The 13,616-nt window shown below is 40.6% G+C and overlaps 2 protein-coding genes across 2 annotated transcripts in view; one reads left to right on the forward strand and one right to left on the reverse strand.

Moving 5' to 3' along the window:
- RIOK1 (RIO kinase 1) overlaps window positions 1–12,552 on the reverse strand; it is a 28,769-nt gene extending 16,217 nt beyond the window's left edge. The window contains exons 1-6 of the mRNA XM_015135521.3: window positions 12,258–12,552; window positions 9,020–9,221; window positions 7,168–7,258; window positions 5,551–5,620; window positions 3,594–3,636; window positions 1,275–1,367 (exon numbers count right to left, since the gene is read on the reverse strand). Coding sequence (XP_014991007.2) covers window positions 1,275–1,367; window positions 3,594–3,636; window positions 5,551–5,620; window positions 7,168–7,258; window positions 9,020–9,221; window positions 12,258–12,328 — 570 coding nt within the window. The 5' untranslated portion in view covers window positions 12,329–12,552. The remainder of the gene's footprint in view (window positions 1–1,274; window positions 1,368–3,593; window positions 3,637–5,550; window positions 5,621–7,167; window positions 7,259–9,019; window positions 9,222–12,257) is intronic.
- A 504-nt stretch (window positions 12,553–13,056) lies between these two features.
- Window positions 13,057–13,616, forward strand: part of CAGE1 (cancer antigen 1) — a 60,162-nt gene continuing 59,602 nt past the window's right edge. Inside the window, exon 1 of the mRNA XM_078000964.1 lies at window positions 13,057–13,069. Coding sequence (XP_077857090.1) covers window positions 13,057–13,069 — 13 coding nt within the window. The remainder of the gene's footprint in view (window positions 13,070–13,616) is intronic.

A 13,616-nucleotide genomic window follows, 5' to 3' on the forward strand; every position in this document is an offset into this window, starting at 1 on the left:
ACCTGTTGTTTCCTGACTTTTTAATGATTGCCATTCTAACTGGTGTGAGATGGTATCTCATTGTGGTTTTGATTTGCATTCATCTGATGGCCAGTGATGATGAGCATTTTTTCATGTGTTTGTTGGTTACATAAATGTCTTCTTTTGAGAAGTGTCTGTTCATATCCTTCGCCCACTTTTTGATGGGGTTGTTTGACTTTTTCTTGTAAATTTGTTTAAGTTCTTTGTAGATTCTGGATATTAGCCCTTTGTCAGACGGGTAGATTGCAAAAATTTTCTCCCATTCTGTAGGTTGCCTGTTCTCTCTGATGGTAGTTTCTTTCGCTGTGCAGAAGCTCTTTAATTTAATTAGGTCCCATTTGTCAATTTTGCCTTTTACTGCCATAACGACATTCTTAAATCCAGTGATTCAGGCCAGGCACAGAGGCTCATGCCTGTAATACCAGCACTTTGGGATGCCAAGGCGGGTGAATCCTTTAGGCCAAAAATTTGAGACCAGCCTGGTCAACATGGCAAAACCCTGCCTCTACTACAAATACAAAAATTAGCTGGGTGTGGTGGTGCATGCCGGTAGTCCCAGCTACTCGGGAGGCTGAGGCAGGAAAATTGCTAGTACCTGAGAGGCAGAGGTTGTAGTGAGCTGAGAACATGCCACTATACTCTAGCCTGGGAGACTGTATTAAAAAAAAAAAAGAAAAAAAAAAGACTCTGTTAAGGCCCTGTTTAAAAAAAAATTAAAAATCCAATGTTTTATAAGTTGAATTTTACTGAGAATTGCTTCCAGCAGAATGGGTTTTACACTTTCAAGGGTCTACAGACCCCTGCCATTATAGATGAGTAAATCACAGTAAGGGTTTCCTTCAAGCCAGAGTACTCAATTTTGAGTCAAAAGGATTTCAAAGTCTTCTCTAACAAACAGAAGGCAGTATATCCATATGTAAAGAAAAAAAAATAAGAAAGACTTGCTGACTCATAGAAACATACCATAAGCCCCTGGCCCCATGAGTAATTTATTTGATTAGAACTCAAGCCTGTAATAATCTGACCATCTGCCTTACTACTGGGCACAACTAGTTAGACTCCATGACACAATGCAGCAGTGGTAGTGAAAGGGCATAGTTATATGTACAATTTCCTCTCTAACCATAAATATTAATGTGTATGACTTTGTTTTTCTTTCTTCTTAAAGGCATAATTTAGTACTAAGTGCCATAGTTTCATTTGGTATCTGAAATAAGAAAACTAAATATTCAATCATCCAAAGAAGAGCTCACTTCTTTTCCTGTGCTAATGCAGCCATTTATCTCTGTTATGATTCCTCTAGTCAACATCTTGAATAAAATCATTCTTGTTCTGGGATCCAACACCTAAAAAGAAAGGCAAAAATTAAAAAGTTCCAAAAGATAGTACCAAATTTTCCTCATTAAAATCTGTGGCAATTAATAAACAGCAGAGCTTAACTGTATTATGCTATCCTGGTTGACTAAATGAGAGTCACTATTTGGCGCTTTTATTCACTCTAATTGTTAATCAGTAAAATGTCAGGTAAAGGCCAAAGGAACCAAAGGTAACCAACTAACAGGTTCATCCAGTCATGGAATTCAAAGGCTACCAAGTCCACGGGAAACAGAAATGAACTCTAGGCTATTAGCTAATAGAAATATAACGCAGACTACATAAATAGTATTACATGTTCTAGTCACTACACTGAGTAAAAAGAATCAGGTGAAATTATCTTAATATATTTTATTTAACTCAAAATATCTAAAACACTATCGTTTCAACCTGTATCAATATAAAAAGTCATCAGTGAGATAGTCCTTGTTTCTGACACTAAGTCTGCAAACTCCGGTGTGTCTTTTGCATTTACAGCACATTCAATTCACACTAGCCACTTCTCAAGTGCCCAGTGGCTACTGCCATGGACAGGCAGCTTTAAATCAAGGGTCAGCATTCTCTGGCCCAGGGACCAAATCAGGCCACAGCTTATTTTTCCTTAGCCTGCAAGCTAAGAATGGGTTTTACACTTTTAAAGGATTGCTTTGGAAAGAAAACAACAAAAAACAAATTCTATGTGAGCCACAATGCTCGCATCTATTTACTAGCTGGCCCTTTCAAGAGTCTGCAGACCCCTGCCATTACAGATGAGTAAATCACGGCAAGAGTCTGCTTCAAGCCAGAGTAATCAATCTTGAGAAAAAAGGATTTCAAAGCCTTCTCTAACAAACAGAAGGCAGTGAATTTAAAGGCTGTTCTTGTTCATCTCTGAAACTAGAGCAGCCAAATATTTGTATGCAATTTCTAAGGATACCAAACAATAACTCCTTGTGGCTCAGGCAGGCCCTCTAGCCCCCATGGGGTGAGACAGTATTATAAACTAGCCAAACCCAACTATACTTTAGGGTCCACCTTCAATGAAGTGGCTGGGGTCACACTAGAAACCTAAGGTTAATATAAACAAAACCACCTGGGAAGACTACAAGACTAAAAGCCAAATCACAACCATTGCAACTACAGAAGAATGTAAAGGCACTAGTTTCCATTCCTTCTCTACTGCACAGGTAAGCAAAGAGGGGAAGTCAGCTGGCTGAGTATGGGTCTCTAGGTACAGAACTGCACTTCTGCAAAGTTAGTAGTCAGACAAGTAAGGGGATAGGAAGAAGTAACAAACTAAATGGCTTAAGAACAAAACAAGGAAAGAGAAATGATAAATGTATACACAAGCATATATTTTACACAGACAGCTGAAGACTCAAGCTGTGTACTCTATCATTCAAAATTAATTTTGAAAGAGAAAAAGAATGTCCTGCCAAAAATAACCCTAAACTTATGTAGGGTCTTTGAAACTTAAGGTTATCTCATTTTTCTGAGGTGAACCATACTTTGTTTTCAATTACAGAAATAAATCACAAAGTAAACTAGAGGACAATGAAGACACAGACCCCAGACCCGGCTTCTGTCTAACGGTGGAATTCAGAACATGTGTTTGTGTATATGGGGGTGGGGGTTGGGGGTGGAGAGGAGTGGTAGGTGGCAGAGGCAAATGTTTTGACTCTTTTTATCACTTTCTTCACATCAAAAATCTGGGCCAAAGCTAATATTCAATCACATTCTTCTGAATGTGGGAAAATTAGGGGTCAATTTTTCCCCATTCTTGAATAGAAAGAATAAAACAAGCATAATTTCTAAACAAAGGATTCCTAATTGGAAATTTGAAGACCTTATCCGCCCCTCTCTCTTTCACACCCACACTTTCTGCTTTGTGGCAGATACCCTACCTATCTTCTGGGAAAGCTCACAAGATTCCTGCGGACCTTTTCTAAAAGACTGCTGGTCTGATAATCTCTCCAAGAAGGGAAAGCATTGCATGGTGGCTCTGCAAGGCCACTGAAGGACTATGACCCTAATTCATCCAATAGTCCTATAAAAGCAAAATATGTCTCTAAACTCAAAACTATAAAAAGGAGTAATTGTATATAGGACTAATTTTAGGTAACATTAGCATTAAGCAAAAAGGATAAAAGCAAACTACAATTCAAAGAGAAAAGAAACGCTAATTAAAAAGAAGAGTTTGCAACACATTTAAATTGTACCTGTTCTACAGTTGCTCTGTCTGCCTTATCTTTGATGCGATACCTAACCAAAAACAAAAACATATAGTTGACACATTCAAAATTCAGCGAGAAGCCAAAATAAAAAGCTTCTAAATGTAGATAATTTCATGAAAATTCCTAAGTAAGTAGTTTCTTTAAATAACAGATTTTACGATACGATTGTATATTTTTCACTACTCAGTGAAACTTTCTTCATTTCCCCTGAATATGCAAAATTCAATTCTGTATTTTGGCAAAAGGAGTACATATGCAGTAAAAAGAAAAATCTATTCCTATTTCAGAAGCATCAAAGAGCCGCCAGGGTAAAGTGAACAATGCTGAAAAAGAGAAAACATTTAGTATATTTATACTGTCCTTCAAATCTTTAACGATTCTATTAGCACGAATTAAAGTCTTGTCTTCTTTTATTTAAAGAGACAGCATCTCACTATGTTGCCCAGGCTAGACATAGACTCCTTGGCTCAAGTATTCTTCCTGCCTCAGCCTCCACATAGAGTTCGTCATTTACAAGGCTTTCTCTTTAGAGTCATTTTCTAAGAAGACACAAGTTTTTGTTTGTTTGTTTGTTTGCTTGTTTTGAGATGGAGTCTTGCTCTGTCGCTCAGGCTGAAGTGCACTGGCGCAATATTGGCTCGCTGCAAGCTCCGTCTCCCGGGTTCACGCCATTCTCCTGCCCCAGCCTCCCGAGCAGCTGGGACTACTGGTGCCTGCCACCATGCCCGGCTAATTTTTCGTATTTTTAGTAGAGACGGGGTTTCACGTTGTTAGTCAGGATGGTCTTGATCTCCTGACCTTGTGATCCGCCCACCTCGGCCTCCCAAAGCGCTGGGATTACAGGCGTGAGGTACTGCACCCGGCAGTTTTTTTGTTTTTTAAAATCATTTCAAGACAGTTTTCAAATGCAGACTCTGATTTGCTTCTGCTCATACACTGAGTGACTCCACCTAGCACACTAACCTAAACTAATAAAGGTTTAAACACAAAGATTCAAACAGATACCAGTGAAATAACAAATGACTATGGTGTAGCTCAAAAAGCTGATACCTCTTGGACATAATAAATCGGAAGAAAGTTGGCTTTTAAGTTCAATTCTCACAGTTAGTTGTATGATCTTAGTGTCTTTTTCTATAATATAGTGTTAATACTTCAGAGTTAGTAGCATATAAGAGAAGTGAGCCAGATCTTAAACAATTGGCTTTGAGTACAGAAGTGTAAGCAGAAACAGTTCTCAGTTATATCGTTAGTTCATAGTCTTCCCTTAAATTTTTAAAAATACTTCATGGGAAAGAATAATTCTTAATAAATTTTAAGGGAACATTTTTGCACATTTTAGTTTAAACTGAAATCTACAAACACTGTTCCCCTCATGAGAACACATTTGTAAATGTCATGAGATTCTAGTTTTACTATGTATTTCTTAAAATTCATTAATTTTTATTTTATGTATTTATTTTTGAGATGGAGTCTCGCTCTGTGGCCCATGCTGGAGTGTAATGGCACAATCCTGGCTCATGGCAACCTCCACCTCCCAGGTTCAAGCGATTCTCATGCCTCAGCCTCCCGAGTAGCTGGGATTACAGGCGTGCACCACCACCTCTGGCTAATTTTTGTATTTTTTGTAGAGACATGGTTTCACCATGTTGGCCAGGCTGGTCTCAAATTCCTGGCCTCAAGTGATCCCCCCAGCTCAGCCTTCTGAAGTGATGGCATTACAGGCATGAGCCACCAAACCCAGCCAAGATTCATCAATATTTTTAATTCACAAAGGCATAGGCTATCCTCATTTAAGCTGAGGAAAACACACACCCCCCCCCCCAAAAATAATAACTGGTTTAAGTATACAAATGAACAACTTTTGTAAACGAATTATGATCAAGGTGCTGCTTAATCTAGACTAGTCCCTATCACCCATGCTTATTATTAAAATATTACTTACATATCTGCTTCCTTTTGTCTAGACTTTTCGGTGACTTTATTTATGACAGAATCAGTAACATTTAGCTTATCTAAAATACAAGAAACCCACAATGTAAACAATACATAACACAAAAAGACATTAACAGAGTTGCTGAACAGGGTATTTCTCCCCCTTCCTTCTTTTCTATACTTTCTAAATATTTTACTGTAGACAGAATACAGTTTAGTAATGAAAACAATATCATGTTTTTAAAAGTAGGCACTAAACTGTGTTTCCTTGATAAGTGTTGTCACTTTCATCACTACAGCTGTAATATTTGAGCCACAGAATTCTAGATGCAGAAATTCTTCAAAAATACTAATTTGCATAATAAATTTTAGACAATTGCTAGTATTTCACATGACTAATATAACTGCCTAAATTTCAAGTTTAATTCTAAAAACTTGTTTCACTTCAAGTTATAAGTCTATGATAGGCAAAGAAGGCCCTAAAATACTTATATTAATTTAGCATGTACTGACAGCTTATATGAGACACTGTGCTGGGTTTAGAGTGAAGATCCACAAGAAAAGAAAGACGGCCTTCCTTCCTTCCGTCCCTCCATCCCTCTCCTGCATTTGCTAAGAGGTGGTGATTCAAATCAACATTCTGATGCCTGGCATTGAACAGGTCACTAAATAATTAACACCTACATTAAAAACCTCTAGTGAAACAAAATGTAACTATATTCAATACCCCAGTATTTTTAGCATCCTACTATGAGATAACCCTATTACAAAATCTCAAACAGGCTGGGCGCAGTGGCTCACGCCTGTAATCCCAACACTTTGGGAGGCCGAGGAGGGCAGATCACTTGAGCTGCTCAGTGTTCAAAACCAGCCTGATCAACATGGAGAAACCCCGTCTCTACAGAAAATAGAAATTAGCCAGGTGTGGTGGTGTGCACCTGCGGTCCTAGCTACTTGGGAGGCTAAGGTGGGAGGACTGCCTGAACCCCAGAAATCGAGGTTGCAGTGAGCCAAGATCGTGCCACTGCACTCTAGCCTGGGTGACAGAGTGAGACCCTGTCTCAAAAAAACACCTAAAACAGAACAGACGATAACTTAAATGGGTTTTTGTAACATTACATTCCTATGGCAAGGGGAAAACAACCAAAATAGCATAAGTTTAAGTCTTTTCCTAAGGTTATGTTTTTAAATTACTAATATTTTAATGTTCTGTAAACACTATTGAGTCAGTAACACTTGAATACATTCATTTCTTTTTTCTTTTCTTTTTTTTTTGAGATGGAGTTTTGCTCTTATTGTCCAGGCTGGAGTGCAATGGCGCAATCTTGGCTCATCGCAACCTCCACCTCCCAGGTTCAAGTGATTCTCCTGCCTCAACCTCCCAAGTAGCTGGGATTACAGGCATGCGCCACCATGCCCAGCTAATTTTGTATTTTTAGTAGAGATAGGGTTTCACTATGTTGGTCAGGCTGGTCTCAAACTCCTGATCTCAGCCTCCCAAAGTGCTGGGATTACAGGCGTGAGCCACCATGGTAAGCCTTCATTTCTTAATCTAATAAAATTATACAACACTTCATGGTTTTAGAAAAATGTCCTCTTAGCCCAATGATGTATTTTGTAAACTCACCTAAATTAATTTTATTCTCAAATTTCCGTAAGACCTTGTCTGCTGGAGTAGACATTTTGGCTGAACTGCTGTCGGAGGTCTGTCGATTTGCCTAGAAGAGAATTCCAGAGTCTAAGGCACTAGTTGAAATACAAACCTAAGATTCATCATCACATTTCCTTAGTTCATAGTTAGCTATTCAAGCATCAATACTTAGAGGAGTATCTTAAGGAAAGGTAAGAGTCAATCAAATTGGCTCAAAAAATTTTTTAAAGAGTTTTTGAAACAGAAGGTTAAAATTAATGACTAAAAGAGTCTGCATAATCCATTTTTTTAAACTTCTCTATGATTCCTCTTATTATAAGTAACAGATTAAATTTAAATGTAGTTTTCTAATTTGACTGGTTTATAGACTTAAAATTTGAGAATGTTCATTTACCTCTAAAGTTTATAATAAAGAGCTAAGACCAACATTAAGCTGGTTCAGAATTTCATTTTGGGCCCAACGTCTCAAGAGAGGGAAATATTAAGTACGAGGCTTAGCACTTAGACTGGTGCCATGCACAAACTTTAATAATGAAATCGCTCAAAGCTTCATTACGAATCAATGAAGGAGTCACCAAAACAAGACGATATGAAGATGTCAAATCTCTTGTTACTCACAATGTGGTTATTTTAAAATGCATACATTCTGGTCCATGATACAGCCATTTTATTATTGCTGGTTTTTAGAGACAGAGTCTCGCTCTGTTGCCCAGGCTGGAGTGTCGTGGCAAGATCTAGGATCACTGCAACCTCTGCCTCCTGGGTTCAGGCGATTCTCCACCCTCAGCCTCCCAAGTAGCTGGGATTACAGGTGCCCGCCACCATGCCTGGCTGATTTTCGTGTTTTTAGTAGAGACAGGGTTTCACCATGTTGGCCAGACTGGTCTCAAACTCCTGACCTCAGGTGATCCCCGCCACTTGGCCTCCCAAAGTGCTGGGATTACAGGTGTGAGCCACTGCACCCAGCCAATACAGCTGTTTCAATAGTCAAAGGAAGACTGTTGGATTAACCTTTATGCTCCAGGAAGATGTACCATGTTAATCCTATGGCCTTCCAAACGCCTAACACACTTGGTACTTCCAGTATGAGAAGCAGCTGTACGTGGTTTGGTCACTTGTTTTTTGTACATGGTAAATAATCATAAACATATTCCTATCTCATTAATACAGTCTTCCATTACAACATCTTTTATGGCTGTATAATGCCTCATTGTGCGAATCAGTCCCATAGCAGGTTTAATCCAGTTCAAGCTTGTTTCCAACGTTCCTCTACCATAAACAACCTTGGAGGATCATTCTTGTAACTAAGTCTTGGCACACTCACAGAATTGCTAATTCGAAGTATTTTGAAGCTTTAAAAGTTTTTATCACGTACCAGCTTATCCTGTAAGTAAGTGCACCTATTTACTCGACCATCAATGATATGTTTTGTCTTTAACAGTTTCATAGGTGAAAAAATGGCATCTCTACAAATTTAATCTGCATTTCTTTAGTTACTAATGAGGCTGAACTTTTTTTAACATGTTTCTTAACTATTTGTAGTAAACTGCCAATTCGTGCCCTTTCCCATGAAGATTTTAAGCTCACAATCTTATGAAACCTTAAATAACTCTTCTTACATTTACAGATTCTGGAAAGAATCCACACCCAGGAAATTAACAGAAATATAGAAAGGATGAAAAGTGAAAATCAGTAAAGGCTGAGGCTACAGGACAGCATAACACGAAGAAAATCTTTAGTTATTCAATTTCAGAATCACAAAACAGCCTTTTAAAAAAGAAGACCTAAGCAGACTACATAAAGATGTGCAGGATCCTTTATAAAATACCTGTGGGTTGCTTCCTCCATTCCAGACATAACCCTTAGTGACTTTTCCAACTCCTTCATCCCAGTCCCAATCATCATCATCATCATAACCGTCCTCCTCCTCATCTTCTATTTCACCTTCACCATTCTCATTCACATTGTCTTGAAGGTTTTCAAACAGAATGTCATCCTTCTCTCTGACTGTCTTCAAGTTTCTGTTTTCACTAGAAATAACAATGTTTTATTATTTCATAACAATATTTCCACATACCCTAACTGATCTCACATATTTATGATGTAAGATATTAAAATATTGATAAATCTAGAATAGATTATATATTTATATACAATACACCTTCTGATAAGCTCCATCTCCTTAAAACCATGTTCTCCTGTTTTCCAGTTCTGTTGCAGTTGTTTGCTCATTCTCCATGCCCAAATCCTACTATTGAAGAAGCACATCAAGTGTTAAATCTGCTTCTGCCTTGGTGAACTTAGAAATTACATTGTTATCTTCTCTATTGAATACACAACTCAGACCAGTATACCAGACTTGACTCTAGGAAAATGATTCACAGAGCTGCTTTAAGAGAGAGGAAAATCTTTCTGTAAAAGAAGAAAAAAGAGAGAGGGGCAAAAAAGGCTGGTGCAATGGCTCACACCTTTGATCCTAGCTACTTGGGAGGCTGAGGTCATAGGATTGCTTGAGCCCAGGGGTTCACGGCTGCAGTGAGCCATGATTGTGCCACTGTACTCCAGCTTGGGCAACCCTGTCTCTAAAAAAAAAATTGTAATTAAAAAAAAAAAAAAAAGCTTTCTGACAAAAAAATTTGGGAATAAGTCTAAGGCAGCCTTACTTTGAACTCAATAACACTTTGCAACAAAAGAAGTTACATCAAGATTTGTGCCCCACAAAGAAATCCAAATCAACCCTGTTCATGATGGGAAAAAACGGTGAATACAGGGGCCAGGCACTACAAATGAGTGAAGTAGGCTGCATGATAGAAGCGGGGACTGGCAAACTGGGAGAAGAGATCCAAGGTAAAGGGAGCACAACTAGTAAGGGCTTTTTTGTTTGTTTGTTTTTTGCCATATTAGAATTCAGGCCTAGTGTTACCAGATCTTAAGTTTTCAAGAGAAGCTATAAGTCTGGATTTCTGTGTAAAATCTATCCCTTCATTGGCATAGTCAATTTTTACAAATAACTGTGCATACCAAACAAAACATATCTGCAGGCCAAATTCAACAGAGGCCAAATTCAGTTTTTACCTCTCACGTACAGAATAAGGACAGAAACCATAAAAAAGCAGCTGGTAATAGGAGATACCACCTGAAAAACATACATAACTTTAAGTAAAGTCAGATTATTAATCTAATTTATTAATTAGCCATGGCTCTGAGGGCTCCCCATGGACATGTGGAGGAAGAGAACAGATAATCATCAAACACTTGCTAGTTACCAGGACTTCATACATATGCTCCATAGATTGATACATAATTGCCTAGAGTGGCATGTTGAAGTTATAACTTTGCCAGATAGCTCTTCATTGTGGGCGAGTGTCTTCTGCATTGTAGGATGTTTAGCAGCATATCACTGGCCTCTACCTACCAGATGCCACTAATGCACCACCACCCCCAGTTGTGACAAATAAAAACGTCTCCAGAAATTGCCAAAAGTCCCCTGGGTAGAAGTCCGGATGGCAACATCTTCCCTGATGGAAAATCACTGGTGTATCCTTACAATACCCTGGGGTGAATGGTAAATTAGTGTCCTCTTATTACCATTAACTACCCACCAGCTGTGCTGGCTGTGTTTCTTCTGCTGCTTAACTTCTTCCCTAAGGCTTTTTGTACACTTCTCTGTAACCATAAAACTGGAATGCCCTTCCTCTTTCTCTGGCTAACCCCTACTCATCCATCAGGTATCAGCTCACTATCACTTGCTCAAGGAAGTTTTCCCTGTTTTTCACCTACTTCTCCTTTGCACTACTTACCCAATTCGAATACAAATAGCCTAATTATTTAATAATATCGGTATCCCCTGCTAGGGTGCAAGCTCTGTGTCATTCAGGAGGGTGTTTACCAATGCCTCCCTACGACCTAAGACTAGATCTGACACACAGAAAGCAGTCAACATACATATATTTATTTAAAAATCCCCAATAATTAATAAAATCTACATGTAATGAATCCTTACTGTAAACATAAAGTATAAACTGTTTTCTTGGAATTCCAAAATAACTCCAATATGTTTCATTTTGCTTTTAGGCAGGAGTTATCCTTCATTCCTCTTTCCCCAGACCCCACCTCCAATCTACCACCAAACCCTGCCACTTCTACCTCCAAGACATATCTTCAGGATCTGAGCTCTAGTCCCCACCATCTTTGAATCTGATTACCTTATTACTTTTAAACTGGTCTCTCTGTTCCACTCCCACCCTCCATGAACATCATCTACATAGAAGAATGATTCCTTTAAATCACTAATGTCATTCTTCTGCTAAAATCCCTCCTATGGCTTTCCGTAAGACCCAGATTAATATCTGAACTTTTCGCCATCACTTGTAAGGGTCTCCATGATCTGGCCCCCCTTCTTACTTCTCTATCATCACCCTACCAATCTTCTCAACTACCTCCACTGTGCTCTAGGCACTCTGGCCTCGGGGCCTTTGCTCTTGCTGTCCCTTCTGTGTGAAATGCTGTTCCCTCTGCTCTTGCCAAGATTAGCTCCTCGTCATTCAAATCTGGACTTAACCTTTCCCTACCCATTCAGTCAGCACTTGGTATATTAAACGATTTGCATAGTCTACATCATTATTTGGTTTTTAAATGGTGTGCCCTCTCTTTCACGTAGAAGGTAAAGTTCCATGACAGCAGGAAGTTGGTTCGTCTTGTTCATCACCATCTCCGGCGCCCAGGACAGAACGAGGTACATATTAAGTGCTTAGTATTTGTTGAACGCTAAATGTGGTTAAAGCGCAAAAACCCATGTCTCCTAATCGCTATCCCCAACTCTGCCTTCCAGTGACGCTAACCGACCTGAAAACCGCAGACTCCCTTGACAAGCGGCTTTCACTAACTGCCGCGTGAACGGGGAGAAAGACCCAGTGGGGATGCAGAAACAGGCAAAAGGTTGTCAAGAGAGACGCTGAGTGATGAACCACTAGTCTCCCTCTAAACTACAAACAAGAATCCACGCCCCAAGGGGGCGGACAAGGTGAGAGCAGTAACCAGAGCCAGGGCACTGTACGGCCGCCTACCTGTCAGAGGAGTCCGCGTCGTCGAACTGCCCGGGGACCACCCGGCTCATAAGAAAACGCCGGTAGTCCATGGCTGCAGGGCGCCGCCGGAGGCCGCCGCTCTGCGCTGGGACAGGAACGGCTCAGACGGAGGTACCCACGGCCGATCCAACGGCCTCGGCGTGGATCTCCGCCTTGTAAAGCATTCAGAAGCCAACAGTGGCCGCCACGTGCGACGGGAAAACGGGACCAACAGGTCCACCACCCTACCACCCCAACCGGAAGCCCCGCTCCGCCTCGCCCGGAAGTCTGGCTTGAGCGGAAGTCCTGCCCCTGCGCCGGGCTGAGAGTCCGGCGCTCGCTCTGAATGCGGGGTGGTATTGGCTTGTGGGTGTTTTGTGCTCCCGGGCAGGCGTGTTGAGTAGCTGGCCCGGCGAGGCCCGTGCTGGCCGTTTCTTCTCGGAGTTTTGGGGTTTTTTTCCCCCACTTTGTGTTTACTGCGGCAGGAGGCGCCAGCTAGCCCGCAGGCTGTTCGGCCTAGGGGGTCGTAACCTCCCAATTTCACCACTCTCTGGGAAGACAGACCCGAGGCCGTCCCCCGCCGCACCCACAGTGGTTCGGAACTCGCGGGCTGCGCCGGTCCCCGCGGAGATCCCCGGGCGCGGGCGGACGTCACACAGGGGCGTTCCAGCACTCCGGGAGCTCCATTGCGAGTTGGTGAGAGTCCTCGGTGGAGGAGGTTGGAAAGCGTTCTCCCTCCCGCAAAACCCGGTGCAGAGGGAGGGAGCGCCAGGTCCGTAGCGTGGGTCCAAGAAACTCTATGGATCCTGGAAGTGAGCACACTTTTGTGTCTTAAAAAGTTTGGTGTCTCGTTTTGAGGTGAAAAATGAATGAGATAAGTGCTTTTTAAAAAGGTAAAGTTTGTCGTACAACTGAAAAAGCGTTTAAACAAGATTATAGTTTTTGCCAGTAACGCCCGTGACACCTCTTTTAACTCCTGTCCTAAAACAGCTTTAGAATGTCTGGGACATCTATTCAAACATTTGATAAATATGTTAAAAATCCAACATAAACCTGTAAGGACAAATGAAAGATGGAAAAAATAGCCTAACTTTAAATTAAAAAGAAACTGGCAGATTGTGCAGCGCCGTATGAGGGATGAACAAAGTTGTAGAAATGTAATCGGAAGTGCTGGGTTCACAAACAAGAAAACTTAAGAAACAAGTCCTTTGCGCTGTTTTGCATTGAGAAAACAAAGCAAGAATTTTTCAGATCTCACCACAATCCAGGCAGCATTATTTGAAAGACAAGGGAAAGGTGAGCATGAAGTTGGGCCTTTCACTGATCCTGACTAGTCTGCTTGGCTGGCTTTTTTGTCTT

This window comes from Macaca mulatta, chromosome 4 (genome assembly GCF_049350105.2).
Source record: "Macaca mulatta isolate MMU2019108-1 chromosome 4, T2T-MMU8v2.0, whole genome shotgun sequence".
Taxonomy (NCBI): Eukaryota; Metazoa; Chordata; class Mammalia; order Primates; family Cercopithecidae; genus Macaca; species Macaca mulatta.